At 32.1% G+C, this 20,806-nt stretch overlaps 1 protein-coding gene across 1 annotated transcript; it reads left to right on the forward strand.

Annotated features, from left to right (window-relative positions):
• Positions 1-1,789: 1,789 nt before the first annotated feature.
• LOC143078017 (uncharacterized) lies at positions 1,790-16,921 on the forward strand. Its single transcript, XM_076253041.1, has 5 exons — positions 1,790-1,907; positions 3,942-4,104; positions 8,015-8,302; positions 13,832-13,864; positions 16,600-16,921. The coding sequence occupies exons 2-5, from the start codon at positions 4,050-4,052 to the stop codon at positions 16,701-16,703; spliced, it is 480 nt and encodes a 159-aa protein (XP_076109156.1). The 5' UTR covers positions 1,790-1,907; positions 3,942-4,049; the 3' UTR covers positions 16,704-16,921.
• Positions 16,922-20,806: the final 3,885 nt, after the last annotated feature.

Below are 20,806 nucleotides of genomic sequence, written 5' to 3' on the forward strand. Positions count from 1 at the left end.
GCCGAGAAATGGGAAATTGATAGTTGGGAAGTTGAAATCGTCCCGTTTGTCATAGATTTTAGTGTGAATTCGTCCATCTTTGTCAAAATTGAGGAAAAGATCAAAGTATTAAGCACTCTTTCTATTATCAGTAGTATCCTTAATTTCAAGTTCACTTGGAAATATGAGATATAAATACTGGCTGAAATATGGGTTATTCAGTGATAGGACACCATCAATATATCTGAAAGTGAAATTAAAGAAATTCGAAAGTTGCTTTTTCTTTTTGTCTTCCAGAAGGTTGTGAATGCATTTTTCTTCATACGAGTACAAAAATAAATCGGCCTGTAGGTGCGCACAATAAGTACACATTAGAAATATCAATCCTTCAAACTCAACAAATATATGGTCGTTCAAAAATTCCAGCATTTTGATAATATCATCTTCAGTATATTTTCTGGTAGAATCAGTGTGGTGCTTCACAAAATAAGAATTATTATAACCCAAAACAATAAATTTGTATCGACGATTCCCATTTTTATAGAAAAAAGGACCTGTTTAATGAGTTGGCTAATTTGATCTTTCAATTAAGCATTGGGGATAGTAGTGTAAAGCAAAGAAAAATCTAAAGTTTGTCAATTTGCAGCTATTGTGATCTACGATTTAAATGTATATCTTTAGACCTTTTGAGTATCCACATATCTCATCACAATATTTTTGAATGCCATTTTTTACTGTAGAAAGAATTCTTTAAAAAGATGTTATGTTAAACATGTATCGTTCTTTATACGGAGTTTTGTGAACTTTTGAAATCCAGTATAATGATGGCAAAATTTCTTCGTTTTTTTTATGTAGATACCAACATATAGAAGGACAGATTTGTGATTTTATTAAGTTTTATCCTTTGTAAATTATGGTAAAGAATATGTAGGTTTACCAGTTTTTCTGATAATTCTAAGCTCTTTGTGATACATTTCAAATAATGGTTTTTACATACGATGACAATAGTTTTATAGGCTTTATCTGCTGAAACAACGACATATTTGCCATGCAAATAGGATGAAGCATCCGCAACCTCCGGGTTCTTGAATGCTTTAAAAACCCTTGTGCACATAGTAAATCGAGGTTTTTAACTGCGCTTCTGAATGCATGATCAAAAAGCTTTGATCTATTCAGACAACGTGTCCAGTTCTGGTTCGTCTGGTTCTCGCTTTACCCACCAATCACGTTCCTTCTAAGGGGAGATAATAGTTTTAAAAAATTACAATTAGCAAGACACATCCTACAATTAGGTAATTCAAAACCTAAATGATTGTTGTTGATTCCATTGCTTGTAAACCATAGTGAAAATGATTGGTCCAATTTCCACTGTTTAGCACGCTGTTAAACATCACAAATGGACAATGTTTCATACATGTTTTTCCAATAATAAAATAGACTCAGCACTCTGAACTGTCTGTCTGTTATCAAGGACAAAGTATGTATTCAATATAATATACTAGTACCTAACGTTGTCAATCATGTTTTATTTTTTTCGCAATATAATTAAAAAAAATATCTAATGACTTTTGTATACTTAATTTTTTTATCCAGAAAAAGAAAAAAAAAATGTTCCTGTGGTAGTTATTGTTGTTAAAATCAACATATATATATATATTGGAACCAGAATTAATGTAGGTAAAGCCAATGATTCATAATAAAGAAAAATGAAATAAATTTAAATAATATTGGTATGTCAACAAACATATTTATATGCAACGATGATTTATTTTACTTTTATTGATTATTGTGTATCGTACACAAATCTTTTAAATGTCGGTATTGTTACCTGTTTCAAATAATCAGTGAATTTTTCTTCAGTCTACTTTCAGATTTGAAAAATTGATTGAAAAGGATCTCATTTTAACTGTTCTAACGTCCCAAGGAATGTAAGTAAACATTTTACCATTTAAGACGATTTCATAATGTCTAGCTTATTTTTAACGGGACCTCGTAAAATATTTGAACCAACTTGTAAATCGGCACAATTGAGTTATTGTTTTCTACTTCTGTTTTCAATATTAGTATTTTAATTTTTAGGCTGTTTCTGTGTACTTCATTATGTTGGGCATACTGTTTTCATAGTCCTTCTCAATATCTTGGGGTCTTCGTTATTCTTTAAGATTAAAGATTTACATTTATAATATTCTAAATCTGCTCATTGTTAAAGGCTTAACGTTGACCTATAGTTGCTTACATCTTCGACAATTGGTCACGGGTGGGAACTTTTTACCTCAATTTCTTAATTTTATGATTTTAACCAGATCGGGATACTCGTCAACGGGACTGCATTCAAACGACACAAAAGAACCTAAAGTCTTTTCTTATAATATGATGATTTTTCTAATTGTGTAAATGCTAGTTAGTTATACTTTTTACACTCTTTCGTGTTCATGCTTTCTGTTATTAATTTGTATTTTTTGGGGGTTCGTAAGCATTTATCGAAGATGTTTCAATGAGCGATTGGAATAAAACCTTTAAGTTATCTTAAATAATAATAATAATAAACCTGGTGTTTTTTCTATCTCGAAGTTATATAGAGGTTCCGCCAATTTCTCCATATTTATTTCACCAGTTATAACTTTTTATATTGTGTTTTTTTTTTATGTTATATCAGCTCTTCAACGTTTCTATAGTGAGTTTAATATATTAATTGTCGAGATTCGCGTCTGGTGCAACACAATTGGTACAGTTTTAGCTTATTTCAAATTCCTACTGAAATGGACAGTTTCACTTTGTGTACATCGAGTTTTATTTTTGGAAAAATAACGATATGTCTTTCATTGCAGGAACTACTAATTTTGTAATACTTAAGTTTGTTAAAATTGTCTACAACAGCGAATTGAATGTGTTGAAAAAATTACAAAATGATTTTATGAATTTAAATTCAGATAATTTCAAAAAATCAACTAAATAATTTGGACTTCTTCATCACTTATATAGTTCTATCAACTGTAGAATACAGAACTTATACAAGAGAAAGTATCGTACGCTTTGGTTATATAAAGACAACAGTAGTAAACTGCTGTTCAATATTCATGAATCGAGTAAGCAAAAACAAATCCGAGTTTCAAATTAAAACCGAGGAAATGAATCAATCAGAAACACGACGGATGCCACATTTGAAGCAGGATCTGTTTACCCGGACCACCTGAGATCACCCCCAGTTTTTGGTGGGGCTCGAATTGCTGTTGTGCCTCTGTTTGTGGAATTTTTGACTATTGTGTCTGTTTGTTTTGTTCACACATTTTTGTCAATATGGTTGATTTTGGTGCTACTTTCATATAAGTGAGAGGTTTATCTAGCCTTAAACCAGGTTTAATCCACCATTTTCTACATAAGAAGAAATAGCCTGTACCAAGTCAGAAATATGACAGTTGTTATCCATTCGTTTGATGTGTTTGAGCTTCTAATTTTGCCATTTGATTAGGGATTTTCCATTCAGATTTTTCCTCGAAGTTCAGTATTTTTGTAATTTTACCTTTTTCAAATATTATTGGAAAAAAATTTGAACAATAGAAAAACTGAACTGCAACAAAAACAAACGCCAACATAAAAAGAAACAGATCATTTGATAACAAATTCCATATCACGTACTTGGTAGAGGGCGTTTTAAGAAAAACAAATGGTGGATTGAACCTGGTTTTATGATAAGCCAAACCTCCCGCTTATATGTCACTATTAAATATACCGTTAAAATGACTTCTTAGTGACAGGAATCAGTACAAATAAACACAAGAATATTAGGACAGAGAAATGCATAAATAAATTAAATAAAAGTACATTTCAACATGTGAAAAGCAGAATAACAATGAACATACATGAAATTATTATCATAACTAACACTGCTGCGCTCGATCACTGTTTACATATTGAATTAATTTAATGATATAACATGCATTTGTTCATGCTTTTACACACAGAGTATACGGAGAAACCATAAATAAGATCCATGGTGTAAAAAAATTTGATATTATAGTCATCAAATGCATGAAATGGACATTGGATAAAGGAGATAAAAAGACATAACAATGGATTATTTAACATTTTGTGTATATACTTTATTAACTTGGAAATCAATAAACGGTGAGTTTGTCTATTAAATGTACGTATGTACATACAGTTAAGTAAACATATTTTATTATACACTTTCCCTATAAAGAAAAAATAAGTAACCTTAAATATCAGGGTATAAAAATCTAAACAACACTATTCATACATCATGCATCCAAATCGCACCTGTGTTCCCTACGCACCAGAAACACCAAAACCAAATATTCGATAGTTTGAGATACACATATCGAATCACTTTAAGAATCATACGACCAAAAGGAACACAATAGTACAAAGACAAAGACAGTGCAAACTAAAAAGTAAATAAAAAAAATCATAAAATTTTGCATCTAGAACCTATAAATCAAGACCATCCCGTAATATTTGTGAAGCAGACAGTGACAGACGTTCTTTGACAAACCCTGGCTGATTAATAGTTTTCCAGACACTGATGAGGTTTTACAAAGTCTGAGTATCATTTGCAAACATTCGAATATCATATGAGATGAGAAAGATATGCTCATTACAAGGGTGAAGTTGGAATGTTGATGGAAAGGTGAGGACCATTTACATGTCAAAATCTTGTTTGATATATATTTCCGTATTGAGATGACCACTGTAGTAAAATTCGATGTCGAAGGAAGCTGTTTTTGTGATTACTTTATTGGATAGATTGGTACTACAAACAGGGTCGAATTTGATTAAAAAAAAATAGAGAAAAAATAGACACGATAAATACATACGGATACCAAATTGTTAACACTAATTTAAAAAATCTTTCTAAGTTTTGCCTTTGAGTTTATTTATGCTGCAAGGTCGGTACTTCAAAGGGCTTCTCTAGCAACTTGTTTTATAAGAATTAAACAAATTTCTTAACTTTTCCTTCTAAAATGTAGTTTATTTTTCTTCCTTTGTAATAAAATAGAAACATGGCTGAAACTATTTTATAAAGTATAACCAAAACCGAAAAACTTGGTCGCACTAGTAGTGTGAGCGGGAGTGTGAGTTTTGCCTCGGCAATTTTTACTTGCAATAAGCTATTAGATGACCGCCAAAAGATGTTTTAATGCTTATTGATCGTAAAGAGTACGTGGCATTCTCCATTTCTGCGGAAGAGGATTGAACCTCTTTGGGTTTTTTTTCGAATATGCACTGATGTGTTTTCATTCCTTCAGCACAGCCAAGCGGACCTCCCTTTTGCACTGCTCTATCGAAGAATTCAAAAGATGACCACATTTATATACCATAGTTTACTCTTTGAAGTATTGAACCATTAAGTAATGTTAAATGTATTACAATGTGCGATTGCTTTCTAAATGGTCAAACACATAGTTTAGAATATCTTTTTAGTTGAATAAAATATTTGTGTAATTAAAACTAGAGTTTTATATTTGAAATTTAAAAAAAAAGTTCCATCTTTGCACATTAATGAAAAAATGCAATCAATGCACAATTTGATGATCAATTTAATTTTAAATCGAAGCAACTAATCAAAAGGAATTCATTTAAAAAAAAATGCTAATAAATGACGGGCTGTGAATTTACCCTCCGACAGTTGTTAGATAGAATTCCGCAATTATGCCACTATTCTTTGACGACGCCATCTAAACTAACAAATCGTATTCAACAATTAACCGATATCCGACGTAAGTTAATTATTATCCTACCAGTAACAACTGAGAGTGAAACTTTGGTTGGCCTTTAAAGTCCATATCACGGAAATCTGTGCGACTGTCATTCAGTGAGAGGCTTAGCTAGTTATTAAACAAGGTTTAATCCACCCTTTTCAAAATAAGTAAATGCCTGTGCCAAGTCAGGAATATGAATAATTGATTTTGCCGTTTGATATGGAACTTTCCCTTTTTGAAAGCTCTTTGGAGTTAGTTGATACTTTTTCTTGATAACTTGATAAGTTGTAAATAGTTATCAAAGGTACCAGGATTATAATTTAATACGCCAGACACGCGTTTCGTCTACATTAGTATCATCAGTGACGCTCAGATCAAAAAAGTTGTAAATCCAAACAAGTAAAAAGTTGAAAAGCATTGAGGATCGAAAATTCCAAAACGTTGTCCCAAATACGGCTAAGGTAATCTATTCCTGGGATATGAAAATCCTTAGTTTTTCGAAAAATTCAAAGTTTTCTAACAGGAAATTTGCAAAAATGACCATATAATTTGATATTCATGTCATCATCGAAGTGCTGACTACTGGGCTGGTGACACCCTCGGGAACGAAACGTCCACCATCAGTGGCATCGACCCAATGGGGTAAATAGTTATCAAAGGTATCCGGATTATAATCTAATACGCCAGACGCGCGTTTCGTCTACATAAGACTCATCAGTGACGCTCAGATCAAAATAGTTGTAAATCCAAACATGTACAAAGTTGAAAAGCATTGAGGACAAAAACTTCCAAAGAGTTGTGTCAAATACGGCTAAGATAATATATTCCTGGGATTAGAAAACCCTAGGCTTTTTGAAAAATTCAAAGTTTTGTAACCGGAAATTTATAAAAATGACCATATATTTGATATTCATGTCAACCCCCAAGTGCTGACTACTGGGCTGGTGATACCCTCGAGGACGAAATGTCCACCAGCAGTGGCATCGACCCAGTGGTGTCAATAGTTATCAAAGGTTTCAGGATTATAATTTAATACGCCAGACGCGCGTTTCGTCTACATAAGACTCATCAGTGACGCTCAGATCAAAATAGTTGTAAATCCAAACAAGTACCAAGTTGAAGAGCATGCAAAAGAGGGAGGAAAGATACCAAAGGGACAGTCAAACTCATGAATCGAAAATAAACTGGCAACACCATGGCTAAAAATGAAAAAGACAAACAGACAAACAATAATAGACATGCCACAACATAAAAAACTAAAGAATAAGCAACACGAACCTCACGAAAAACAGGGGTGTTCTCAGGTGCTCAAGAAGGGTAAGCAGCTCCTGCTGCACATGTGACACCTGTCGTGTTGCTTATGTGATAACAAATCCGGTAAATAGTCTAATACGGTAGGTCACATTCATGAAAGGGGAGGGGAATGTAGTTACGACGTAAGGAATATATCCGATATCATTTGTGAAACGGTTATTCCATAACGGTCAACCAACTCGTGATAGCGTCTGTAAAATTTACGAAGGGATGATTTCAACCTCACCATTTGCAACTCTTGGTTTAAGAGCTTCCTTATGAGCAGCAACCCTCTATCAAGAAAATCATGTAAGCTTCACAATACAACTCATTGTAAAAACTTCTTCAACACTAGATTGAGTCTAGATTGTATCGTCAGTCTTGAATTTTTCTTGGAGTTCGATATTTTTGTTATTTCAACTTTTATTTTACGCTAAGCATTTGTTAATTGTTACCAAAGACTATTCCTTAACCTCCATCAGGAACGCTCAAAGCCGAATATTTAAAAGCCAAGGATGTTTAAAATCGCAACAGTTGAAGAGCTTTATGACCAAAAGTAGCTAAAATAGATAGATTTATCGAAGGTCAACTTTGCCTACTCGATTTGAAACCTCTGGGGTTTTTTTTAAACATTATGAATTTATAAACGGAAAATTTTCGAAATGAATGTTATAAATCATGTCAGTACCGAAGTACTGACTAGCTATAACAATGTCTTATAGTTTTGAATTTAATGCATACATTTTCCTTTTTAACTTTATTTTGCTTTTAAACTTTAGTATTACTACTTTTATTGATATTTTATATTAGCGAAAAAAGATATCTTATATAGATATAGGAAGATGTGGTGTGAGTGCCAATGAGAACTCTCCATCCGAATAACAGTTTTAAAAAAGTAAACCATTATAGGTCAATGTACGGCCTTGAACACAGAGCCATGGCTCACACCGAACAACAAGCTATAAAGGGCCCCAAACTTATATCTGTATAGAAACATCGTAATTTTTTTTTAATTTTTTTAGGTGCAATTTCTATTGAAGGATATGGCTCGCTCAAATTAAATTCGCATTTATTATTGGCATGTCAAATCAGCTCCTTTGAAGGCCCAGCAACATGGAGTAATTCTAACATGCAACGTATCACATGTCATAAAACAGGTTTTTGTGATCTAAAGACTCAGGACAACTTCATGTTTTTGGGGAACACATCTAGTATTTTTGTGATAATAGACCCTCTACTAAAGAAGGACGATCAAATGACGTGGACGTGTTTTTATGATTCTTCGAACATATCTTATACAGTTAAAATAGGTGAGTGTTAGGTTTTTATAAATCAATATTAGTGGCGGATCCAGGAAAAGCATGCGCGTAAGTGACCAATTCTTTATCCAATACTTGAATCACCAGGTATAAGTGCACTTAATAAAAAATATATTTCCTATTCAGTATTGGTCTTTAAAAAAATGTCTTCATGTACAAGGTTTATGTTGTGTGTTGTAGCTACCAATTCGTAGGTCGGAACACTGATTATATTATTACTAACTTAGTTTATGACGTAATATGTATAGCTACTTTGATAGAAAAAATGCACATAATTATTGCATGAGATGAATCATACAAAAATGTATTGGTAGACATTACCTCACACTAGCGGTCCTATATCTTGTCAATATTTATAATTGACCAATGCACAAGATCATTCTCAGCTCGGACTATTTACAAGGTCTTCATATAAAAGAGATACAATGCATTCATTGGTTCATTGAAAAGATACCATAGACCCTGATGTATTTTTTTACGGGTTTACACATATGTATGTTATAAACAAAAAACGTTGTGTCTGTTTTTTAAACTATTGTTGAGACGTCTTTCAGTTCAAACAACAACGTAGTTAGCTTGAAACAACACCAGAATCAATCATATATATATTGGTAGCCTTTGGTTGTTCTCTGCCCTTTGGTCGAGTTGTTCTTTATTTGACACATTCCCCGTTTCCATTCACAGTTTTGTTGATCAGATATAAATCATAAAATATATTAATAAAAAATCGCATACAGTTTAGGTCATGATATTGTACAGATAGATCAGCTGAGGTATTATGAATTATGAAGTATATATATTCACAGTGTGGGAACGGAACTGTACGTTTTTTTAACAATTTGGTCATTCGGGAGACTGTCAAGCGGGGCTCCGACATTTGCAAAATAACAAGTTGCTTGATGGGAACTTTGATGAACTCTTATGTTCCTATATAACGTTTCTGCTTCAAGTTTTGATAGCTAAAACATTCTTTGTGTAAATATGAACCAATAAAATAATAAGAAAGATATATGCATCCAAACGTTTTCCTTAGAATGGTGGAGCTCCGTGTAAATCGATCAAATTGTCACACAACAGCGATAAAAAATGTCAAATAAACATCGAAAAATCAATGTTTGCTACCTGAATATTAGCATGTACCTTTTCTGATATATAGTCTTACCTGTCTGAAAGTTTTAAAGCCATTGTCCCAGTAGAAATCGAAATATATTTATTTTCTCCATGTCGGATATTTTTATTGACTGTACAATCGCTTGCAAGTTTACTGTGATATCACTCGGAGCCTTCCTGTACAATCGCTTGGAGCTTTCCTGTAGAATTGCTTGGCCAAATTTATTAGATATATTGCATATGCATTCCATTGGTTGTTTCTTGCTGTCCTATTATATTCATTATGGTATTTGAAGTGAAAATAAGCACAAAACCAGTCATTTTGAGAATTAAGATTCTATCAAGGAACCCTTTAAAGGTGACTATATTAGGGACGAAAACAAAATGTGTACAATAGATATCAAAAAGAAGGTGTGGTATGATTGCCAAAGAGACAACTCTCCACAAGAGACCAAAATGACGCAGAAATTACCAACAATAGGTCACCATACGGTCATCAACAATGAACAAAGCCCATGCTGTATAGTCAGCTATAAAATGCCCCGAAATAACAATGTAAAACGAGAAAACTAACGGCTTATTTATGTACAAAAAATGAACGAAAAACAAATATGTAACACATAAACAAACAACCACTGAATAAGTATACAAGACAAAAAGAAAAGGACAGTACAAAATATGTTAAGAATCTCATCTAAAATATAAGTGAAAATAATCCTCGAACAAAATAAATATTTATATATACCGAAAAGGTGACTAGATGCTCTGGAAGGGTAATTAGCCTATTTTGAATTTTACTTATTATTTAACAGCAATTTTAAACAAAATACATATTTGAACAATACAACAAAGATTTTTTCATCACAGGATCGGGATATTGTAACATGATAAAGGAATTCGAATGTGGAATGGTGGTAGTTAACCAATAATCCAAGAAAAGACACGTATATGTCAATAAACATGATATTAAAATAAGAAGATGTGGTATAATTTAAAATGAGATGTCTGTTTATTACAAGCTATAGATACTGGTAGAAAAAGCTCCAGTAAAATTAAATTTTATCAAGGATGGGAGAGAACTTGTTATCTAAAAAACAGAGAAAACACAAAATCTTTCAACATGATTTATTTTATATCAATGTCACGATTCAAGAACTTTTCAATATTCCCAACTATAGCATCCGACAAACGAACGAAACAGTTGGTGTTTTTTTTGTGAGAACAACATTTTATCAAACCACATTTATATCTTCAATATAAAAATAAGGAGATGTGATATGATTGTCAAAGTTCAAAAAATAATTGGATTTAAGCATTTATAGTCGGCTATAAAAGGTCCCGACATGAAAAATAAGAATCAATACCTTTCGAATTTAACTGACGGCCTAATTCATAATAAAACAATTTACGAAAAACATATATGACAGACATGAACCAACGACAACCACTGAACTACGAGCTATTGACTTGAAACAGGTACATAACGAATTTAGCAGAGTTAAAAATGTCTGTGTGCGCTCATTTCTCCCCAAAACTAGCACAGCACAAACCCAAACTATAAAAAATCAGTTGAATGATCGGATCATCATTTAATACTATCATTGACGATATCAGACCAGATGCGGATCCCGCCTTTCTGCAAAAGGGGAATTCATACCACGAACACCCTGAAACGTCCACAAAATTAAAAAAAAATCGAAAAAAAATGAGGTTTCAACCACCAAAACTCCCTCTCCCCGCATACAGGATCCGCTAATGCAGGTTACATCCATTCAAATAAAATCTTCAAACACCAGTAACACTTTTGAGTGAAATTTAGGTTTAAAAAAAATGATAACAATACCAAATAACTAACTGTTATTAAATCATCACAGAAAAAAGAGAGAAAAATCAAGCCAGACATGTATTGTATTGGATTGCAGTAGTTTTAATAAATATTTATATGACAAAAGTATCATGGAAAACATAAACTGATCATGAATGTGGCAAAAGAGATAGTTGTAAGCATTATCTACTTAAGAGTTAAAATTAGTCATATGCCACTAGAAACTATTACATCAAAATGCAATGAGTGTGTAGGTGAGGTAATACCTTTGACTAGCTTGATTGCTAGCTGGACCGTGAAGTCATAACAAGGTAAAGTATGTTACCCTCCTTTCGGAAAAGTCTAGGTGGCCAAACGATGAAAAGAAAAGCTCCAAGCGATTGCACAGGAAGGCTCCGAGTGATATTACAGTAAACTTGCAAGCGATTGTACAGTCAATAAAAATATCCGACATGGAGAAAATGAATATATTTCGATTTCTACTGGGACAATGGCTTTGAAACTTTCAGACAGGTAAGACTATATATCAGAAAAGGTACATGTGAATATTCAGGTAGCAAACATTGATTTTTCGATGTTTATTTGACATTTTTGATCGCGGTTGTGTGACAATTTTGATCGTTTTACACGGAGCTCCACCATTCTAAGGAAAACGTTTGATGCATATATCTTTCTTATTATTTTATTGGTTCGTATTTACACAAAGAATGTTTTAGCTATCAAAACTTGAAGCAGAAACGTTATATAGGAACATAAGAGTTCGTCAAAGTTGCCATCAAGCAACTTGTTATTTTGCAAATGTCGGAGCTCCGCTTGACAGTCTCCCGAATGACCAAATTATTAGAAAACCGTACAGTTCCGTTCCCACACTGTGATATTTATATGGTATCCAATTCTTATTGGACAACATCATGATCTTCTTAATAGTTTACTAATATCCATTCGTTATGACGTGTAATAAAATAAATGAAGTCACCATTAATTATAAAACAAATAATTTTTGAACACATTAATGTTATTATTTTCTGATTTTTGTTCTGTGTACATTTAGATAAGTGGGTAACTGTATAAAAAAGACCATTTCAGTACATCCTGACGTGTTTGTATACATTGCTAAAAGTAAGGAACTTCAGTGCTGGTCTTAGATTACTTCATCGTTTACCTCAAAATAGGTGTTTTTTCTGAATACAAGAATGTTGTGTTCATGGCAAACATTTTTTCAGATCTTCTTAATCTGTATCCAATGTTTAAAAAATTTCAGGAAAGATGTTTATTCGAATATAGAGTTTTACTCAAAAATCATAAGACATCATGGTCGATGAGGAAATGTCGACGGACCTGGCCATATTTAAGGACTTGGTTTAACATTTTTTTTCTTAAAATTTCCTGTTCCAAGTCTGAAAAATAGCAGTTGTTATATAATTGTTCGTTTCAATGTATGGAGTGCTGCATTGTTGTTTGTTTCTTGTTGCACTTCAGTGCTTTTATTGTTTCGTTGTTTTCTATAATAGAAATGTTTCCCTCGGTTTTAGTTTGTAACATGGATTTGTTTTCCCTCGATCGATTTATCATCTTTGAACAAGGGTGTACTACTTTTATTAGGTCAAAACGTCCATTTAGTTCAAAATAATACCAGGAAACAGATAAGCGTAGTTAAAATTTGATTCGGACTAAAAAAAAATATTTATTGCTTTATGTACAATAATGGCAATAGTTTTGCATCTTACAATTATTTTATCTTAATGAAGTTTCGATAGCTGATCACTGATAACATAATTACGAAACTAGAAACTAGAGGATAACAAAAATAAGGAGATATTATTATTGCCAAGGAGACAACACATATGAATATTAAGTTGTACTAGTATGCAGTATTTGGCAAAACCAAGAAACGAGATAGCCACGAAAATGCTAGAATTCAATATCTCGTTCATAAAAAGTTTTTCTACAGCACAACTTGAAAACCAAATATTTGTATCTATAATAGAATTTTGTAAAAGTTTTAACTAATTAACGAAATCATTGACTGTTATTATGTTCTTTCAGACTGTAAAATTTGCAGTACATGATATTCCTTATTTCCATTACTTCTCGACTCTATGTTTATCCCGTTCGAAGAAACTAGACCCTTGAGAAACACGCCTTATACAATTATATTAATTTTACTCCAAGGGAAGCGAATTCAGTGTCGAGGAAATTTGAAGTCAAGACAGACGAACATTATACTAAGGCTTTTCTACCTCAGACATAGATTACCTTGGCTGTATTTGGCATAACCTTTAGGAATTTTGGTCCTCAATGCTCTTCAACTTCGTACTTTATTTGGCCTTTTAAACTTTTTTGGATTCGAGCGTCACTGATGAGTCTTTTGTAGACGAAACGCGCGTCTGGCTATTATACTAAATTTAGTCCTGGTATCTATGATGTTTATTTCCATAGTATAAGAACTAAGAAAGCAAATGTTAGTGCGAATCGGTCATCTGTGAAAAAAATCTTTAATCATATCGCTTTATGTGACTTTTATTAAATTTGTTCTGCTTTTGTGTTAAAAATTATTGTTAATGTCTTTGCATTTTCTGCTTCAGATTCTTCACATTCATCTAGCCAGACGCCTTCAGGTAAGAAGAGTTGAAAATTAATAGAAACTACACTGCATAGTTGTAAGTTGTCAGAAAATGACCTTAGTTTACATGTAGAGAAACACATTGCTTAGACAACTGCGAATATGTTTAAATAATATGTACAATCATTTACGATTTTTAAATTGAATCAAGACCCTCAATTAATGATACATAGTAGAAGGGACAAATAATAACATAACTCCAATTCCTGACATCTACATTGTCATCTTCACCATAAGCTGTAACCGAGACCTATACCTACATCAACAACAACAATTTTTTTTTGTCAATCAAGACGCCCGAAAACGAAACAAATGATAGTTGAGCGAGTAAAAGTTTTCATGTGTAAATAATATAAGAAGTGTTATTACGTTTAAATGAAATCCAGTATATTCATTTATATTTTTTCCGAAACTGATATTATCATACCAATAACCAATGATTTACCTGAAACATCTATTTACGTCAGGAATATGAGTTTTGTTCTCCATTCATTTGATTTGTTTTTGAGCTTTTTATTTCATCATTTGATTATGGACTTTGCGTTGTTGAATTTTCCTCGGAGTTCGGTATTTTTGTTATGAATCAATTTGAATAATGAAAAGAGTTATTCCAACTTCTACTGAATACATTAAATAAGTAATATACAATTAAATATGCCAGTAAAACTTTATCTATGATGCATACAAATCATGAATAATGCGGAAAAGGGACAATGCATCATACAGTTATACAATTGATGCTATTTTGCATTTTGTGTATACTTTCCTTCGTCAAATAAGTTGTCTTCATGAACATGAAGTGATTTTGTTAACACTTTTAATAAGGTTGATAGATTTCTGTTAACATCATCTTTTAAAAAAATATGGTGAAACAATTGTGCGTTCAGCTAGGTATATTGTGTCAGTTACGAGAAAATGGTAATGTCTCCTATAAAGATATGACTAGCATCAATCTGTGTAAGTCATCGTGTCATTGTTGAGGTTAAGTAAGAAAAGTTGCCTAGGAATCTACCATAATCCGTAAAAATGCAATGTGATGAGGTACACTCTATAAAACAAATTCCTGAAAATCATATCTAATTTGTTATAATTCTTCTGCAGAGTACGTACAATATTATAGTCGATTTATAAACGAATGAATAATTGGCAAAATTTAGCGGGTTGATTTATATAGATATAGGAAGATGTGGTATGAGTGCAAATGAGACAAATCTCCATCCAAATAACAATTTATAAAAGTAAACCATTATAGGTCAAGGTTCGGCCTTCAACACGGAGTCTTGACTCACACCGATAAGCAAGTTATAAAGAACCCCAAAAATTAGTAATGTAAAACCATTCAAACGGGAATTTTATAGTCAGTAATAAGACATTTGTCTATTCCATTTGCTTGTTCTTTGACAAATCCAACCGTTTGATTTTTTTTGTCATGTTTTATGAACTTTCTCCTTTTGAATTTACTTTTGAGTTCGGTATTTTTGTTTATTCTATGTTATGCATTAAAGTTTGCTTAACATTAAACATCAAAAGTTGTCGCTGAAACGAAGACTTTGGTCCCTTTATCTTGGTATCTATGATGAATTTATTTAATGAAATAGTCCTTCATCAGTTAACCCTCTCAAATTCAGGTACTTATTTCATCGTTGTCCTTATATATATTGAAATGTTAGATTTTTCATACATTAGTTCATTCATCTCATTCATTCTACTTTCTATTTTTCATCATACTCATTGTGACGTTTGACTAAGACTGACGATAATTCAAATACAGATCACTGCACACGTGAAAAATACATGTGCAAAATCAGCAAATTACAAATTAAAAAGTCGTTTCACAACATGTAGGGTAGTTCTAGAGTAAGACCCTTATGTGGACGTGTCATGATTTCTAGACGGAGAACTGATATGCTATGTTTTAGATTCGTCTAAAATAGGGACGAAAGATAACGGAGGAACGTTCAAACTCATAGGTCGAAAATAAACAGACAACTAATATAGTGCCATGAAAAATAGAGCTGATTGTCTAAGACGAGTCAACTTTAAAACTTCCTGATTTGAAAAGAAATTGCATCAGAATACCATTAAATAAAGTTGTACGTAATTGTATTTTGTATATTATAGTTGGGAAAGAACTAGTTGGTAGAAGTACGAGTTGGTAAAAGTTCTTGATTTGTATTTTGTTGATTTTAAACTTGTAGTTTTTCTTGCGAAACAGAAACTTTTCAGTGGTTGGTAGTGGTAGCAATACCACTGAAACATTCTTCCAAAACGTGACTCAAACCAAGAATTTTCATTTCACATATTACGAAATGTGTAACGAACGAAGAAATTACGTTAAAATATGAAATTGCATCTACACATTAAGAGTTTATTTGTCCGTGAGTTGTTGGTCTGTATTTAGCTTGAGGTATGACATTTGAATTTGAGTGCTGAGCAAATTTTTGTGTATGGCATTTCCTTAATGCAATAATTACAAAGCTCTAGTAAAAAGTAGAATCACAAAAATACTGAACTCCGAGAGAAAAAATTCAAAACGGAAAGTACTTAATCAAATGGCAAAATCAAATGATAAAACACATCAAACGAATGGACAACAACTGTCATATTCCTGACTTGGTACAGGCATTTTCAAATGTAGAAAATGGTGGATTGAACCTGGTTTGATAGTAACCTCATTGCATTTTGTACTACAAGCTAGTTATTTTATATATTAAATTTAATATTTTCCAGGTTTGAATAAAGGAGAAACAGCTGGCATCGTAGTATCTCTTCTTTTGGTTATAGGAATAAGTATAGGAGTAGTATATTATTGTAAGAAGAGAAAATTAAGATAACCTAAATATAACGCAGAAAACACGTGTGCAGGTGTTGATAGCTTTTCATATGGATAAAAAGAATTAATTTCAACATCTTTTTCTTCTGTGAACCAAAAGAGGATGCAATACAATGTGTCCCTGTTCCTGATTTTTTTGTTTGTTCTCATATTAATATGTTTTGCTCATGAGAGAATAGTTTGCATCTTCTATAAATATTAAATTAATTCTATATTTTCTTTTCTTCTTATTGTCGTGTTTTATCCGTAAATCCTATAATAATTTATATGTTCTGTTCTAGCCCTGTATTAACCTGCACAATCAGAGAAGACGTTGCCACGATAATAGCAGATAATGTCACTATATCATTAGTTCAGGTTGTTTATTTTTATAAAACTTCTTTTCTGTCTTGTGTGTTTCTGCATTCGTTTTTTCTATTTTCATAATTTTTGTGGTATTTTTGGCAAAATCTAGAGTAAACAGAAACTAAATACAATGGTTAAGAGTGTGACAACGTTTGTTCTTCTTTTGACGTTAGCAAACAAAATCATTCTTTAATCATGTAAGAATGGCTTTAGTTGCATCATCAGCGATTTTGATCGGAAAGAACAAATCGGGTTGAAAAATCAGGGAGAATTTAAACAGTCATTAGTGATTTGACTTCATCTTCCCAATTATCAATTTCCCATTTCTCGGCAGTAACATTCCATCTGTTCCGTCGTAGTGTGTTTACATATTTCAATTGATACGTTATGCACGTGCATGCTCACACTATACGGACTTCATACACAGGAGTGTGCTTATTACGCAAAAACTGCTCCAACAGAGTTGTGAGGAAATAATTAAAACAACACTCTGTATACATTTTTACCACCTCTTAGATTGTAGATACACCTATGCCGTTTGTCTGCTAAGTACCGAACTTGACATTTTCTCTAATATGACTGTTATGCCGAGTGTGAATTTGCATTGCTATATGTGTCTCGGCATTTTGTATATCGAACATTCATGTATTTATTTTATTTATCTTTCTGTTATGGTTTCGATTGAAAAGAGTGTTATGTCTTATCGTTCATGTTCAAATAATTTTAAAATTTACTTTTATACCATCATTTTCATATTCCCAAATATGACAGTTATACTACGTGTGAATTTACCTTACTATACGACATGTCTCGGTATTTTGTACGTCCAACAATCATGTATTGTACGTTTTTTATGTTTCTGTTATGGTTTTGGTTGAACAATCTGTTATGTCTTATCGGTTGTTGTCCAAATAATTATAAAATTGCCTTTTCATAACATCAATGTCATGAACATTCTTTGGACGAGTATTTAGAAAATAGTTGGATAAAGTTCGGGATGCATGTTTGGTATGTCATTTTTTTATATATCCTGTGGTGTTTGTTGTAATAGAATTTATTACATTGGTTGCAATGAATTACATTGATTTCCCAGTTAGATAAAAACCGATAATTTCACATGTGAAATAAACGTGGTTATTTCACTCTCTGACGTCATACAACAATAGGCGTTGTCAAGACGTCGATAACGTCGGATCAAAACAAATTGTCAATGCGTAGGAAAAAGATATAGTTCCTTACATTTTCTACATTAATGTCATAAAAAAAAGCCATTTGCCAATGTAATAAAAAGAATAACTAATCGCCGTATTTGAATATCAAAAATAAGACAACTTGTGACCGAACGTCGCTATGGATTAAACTCGTGCTGCGCACTCGTTTAATCCATGCGTCGTTCGGTCACGCGTTGTCTTATTTTTGATATTCAAATACGGCGATTAGTTATACTATAAATGTTTGTTGTTGCTCTGCAGTTTTCATGTTGTATCGACTATTATTCTATTTGTTTGTGTATTTCTCTGTGATAAATGTTCTTGCTTGTGTTTGTGCTGCATTTCTGGCACGTTATGTTGTCATTTCTGCGATATTAACAATGTCATAAAGCGGGAGGTTTGGCTAGCCATTAGACCAGGTTCAACCCACCATTTTCAAACAATGTCGTATAACAAGTTAGTTATATGACAGCTGTTATCAAATAGCTCGTTTGTATGTATGTTGGCGTTTGTTTTTCCTCTTATAGTTGTGTTTCCCGCGGTTTTAGTTTGTAACACCAATTTGTTTTCTCTCAATCGGTTCTTAAATGCTTTACAAATTTGATTTTGATACTCTCCAAAAGTTTTGATTTGAGCGTCATCGAGGAGTCTATGTAGACGAAACAACGAGCGTTCGGCGTAATAAATAATAGCATGGTTTTTTTTTTCCAATGGTTTTTAACAACTACAGTGAGGATGCTACTGCAATAATTTGTTCATTTTCTGTAAGTTTGGTTTTATAAAATATTGCATTTTCCAAAATACTAAATAGTATTTTATTTAATTGGGCTTTCAACTGTTGATTAGAGCTTCAATTATGAATCTTATGTAGACGAAACGCTAACTAAATAAGTTGAGTATCTTTCATGGTTTATTGGCAGGAGTACACTTACTTTAGTCTCCCATTTCCTTTCAACAGCGTCTGAAATGTCTGGACGATTTGAAAATTATTCTACATACTATCACCTATCAGGGATTTTTATTGGTAATTTAGGTTGGTATGACTAGTATTTATACATCCTTAGCATTGAGGTGTAAAATTTTATATTCGAACAGACCACATTCATAAGTATTTTGTCTTTTTATTTTCTGCCTGACGCATACAATTTGCATTCATCAATCACTTTACATACTTTGTAAGCCGTTATTAAAACATTAGTGCTATCATAACGACATCGATACTGTTATATTTCTTGCATTGACTAAATTAAAACACATAAATTTTATTTAATTTAAATTCGTTTTAAACCAATAACAGCAAATGACATGTTCTAAAGATGTTATTCTTATTGTATGTGTTTTTCATTACTTGTATTGATTTTGTGTGTCTATATATGTGTGCTTTATCGATGTGAATTCCATTTCCTACAGAATATAATTGGCACATGCATGTCTTATCATTTACGCAACTGTGGTAAAATTATGATCTGTGTATTCTACATATAGATAGAATAGATGTATAAAAATAACACACTTGATAAAATGTAAGTAAACTGAATTTAACACTATGCAAACATAAAAACTATCATGATTAATTTACCATTTTACATCAAATAGGTCGTTTCTATTGTTTTTGTTGCACCTCTTTCACTCGTCTTTAGCTGGTAACCCGGATTTTGATTTTTTTTCAATTGATTTATGACTCCTGAACACCGGTATACTGCTGTAACATTGATTTAGACTTTGTTTTTTTTTCTTTTTTATAAGCTTTGGATTTTCAAATAACTTGGCCTCGAGCATCACTAAAGAGACATTGATTGTCGAAATGCGCATCTGGTACAGACAAATTAGTAACATTTATGTTATTCAAAAAATAATTTAATATGGTAGTAGAATCAAATTATAGTTTTGATTTCACCCGAAAAACATTTGAATCTAAAACGTCTTATCAACGTATGATTTATCGATCAATAACAATTGAGGTAATTCTCCATCTTCAATTTTATCTTGAAAGCTTATGTGTTTTATGTTTGAGATGTAAAAGTTGAAAGCTAGTCATTATTATTATTTTATATGTTTGTGTGGGCATACATCTTGTGCTCCTTTTTCAATTCATAATTATCGGCATAAATGAAGATCTGTCGGTTTGTCGTTGTGAAATGACATACTATTGTGATACGTTCTTATCTAAAGGTAAGTACACATAGATAATGGTAAGTATCCCCATAAATCTATAGGAGGTAAGATAATAACATTTATCATACCTCAAATAGATTTATGGGGATCTGTTTGGTTAATGGACTACACATGGTGACTATTTATATTTGATATAGGGTGTCACATGGTCAGTTACCATATAGGGTTAACAACCATATGGGGTTAGTAAAGAGTTACTTCCCTTTTAAAACAAAAAAGATGCCACAACCCTTTATAAAAAGAACAAATAAATACATGTAATAAACGATTGAAATACATTCATATAATAAATTTAAAGCTAAAAAAGTTGTTATAGTTGGAATGTTTTTCGTATAGACTAATGGAAGTATAGGATCTTAATACTAAATATTGA

This window comes from Mytilus galloprovincialis, chromosome 6 (assembly GCF_965363235.1).
Source record: "Mytilus galloprovincialis chromosome 6, xbMytGall1.hap1.1, whole genome shotgun sequence".
NCBI lineage: Eukaryota > Metazoa > Mollusca > Bivalvia > Mytilida > Mytilidae > Mytilus > Mytilus galloprovincialis.

What these genes read in the sequence shown, in the direction of transcription:
- LOC143078017 (XM_076253041.1), top strand. Translation starts at nt 4,050, where the DNA reads ATGGATTATTTAACATTTTGTGTATATACTTTATTAACTTGGAAATCA. An exon ending in AACTTGGAAATCAATAAACG is followed by an intron (nt 4,105 to 8,014) that starts GTGAGTTTGTCT and finishes TAATTTTTTTAG; the next exon opens with GTGCAATTTCTATTGAAGGA. An exon ending in ATCTAGCCAGACGCCTTCAG is followed by an intron (nt 13,865 to 16,599) that starts GTAAGAAGAGTT and finishes AATATTTTCCAG; the next exon opens with GTTTGAATAAAGGAGAAACA.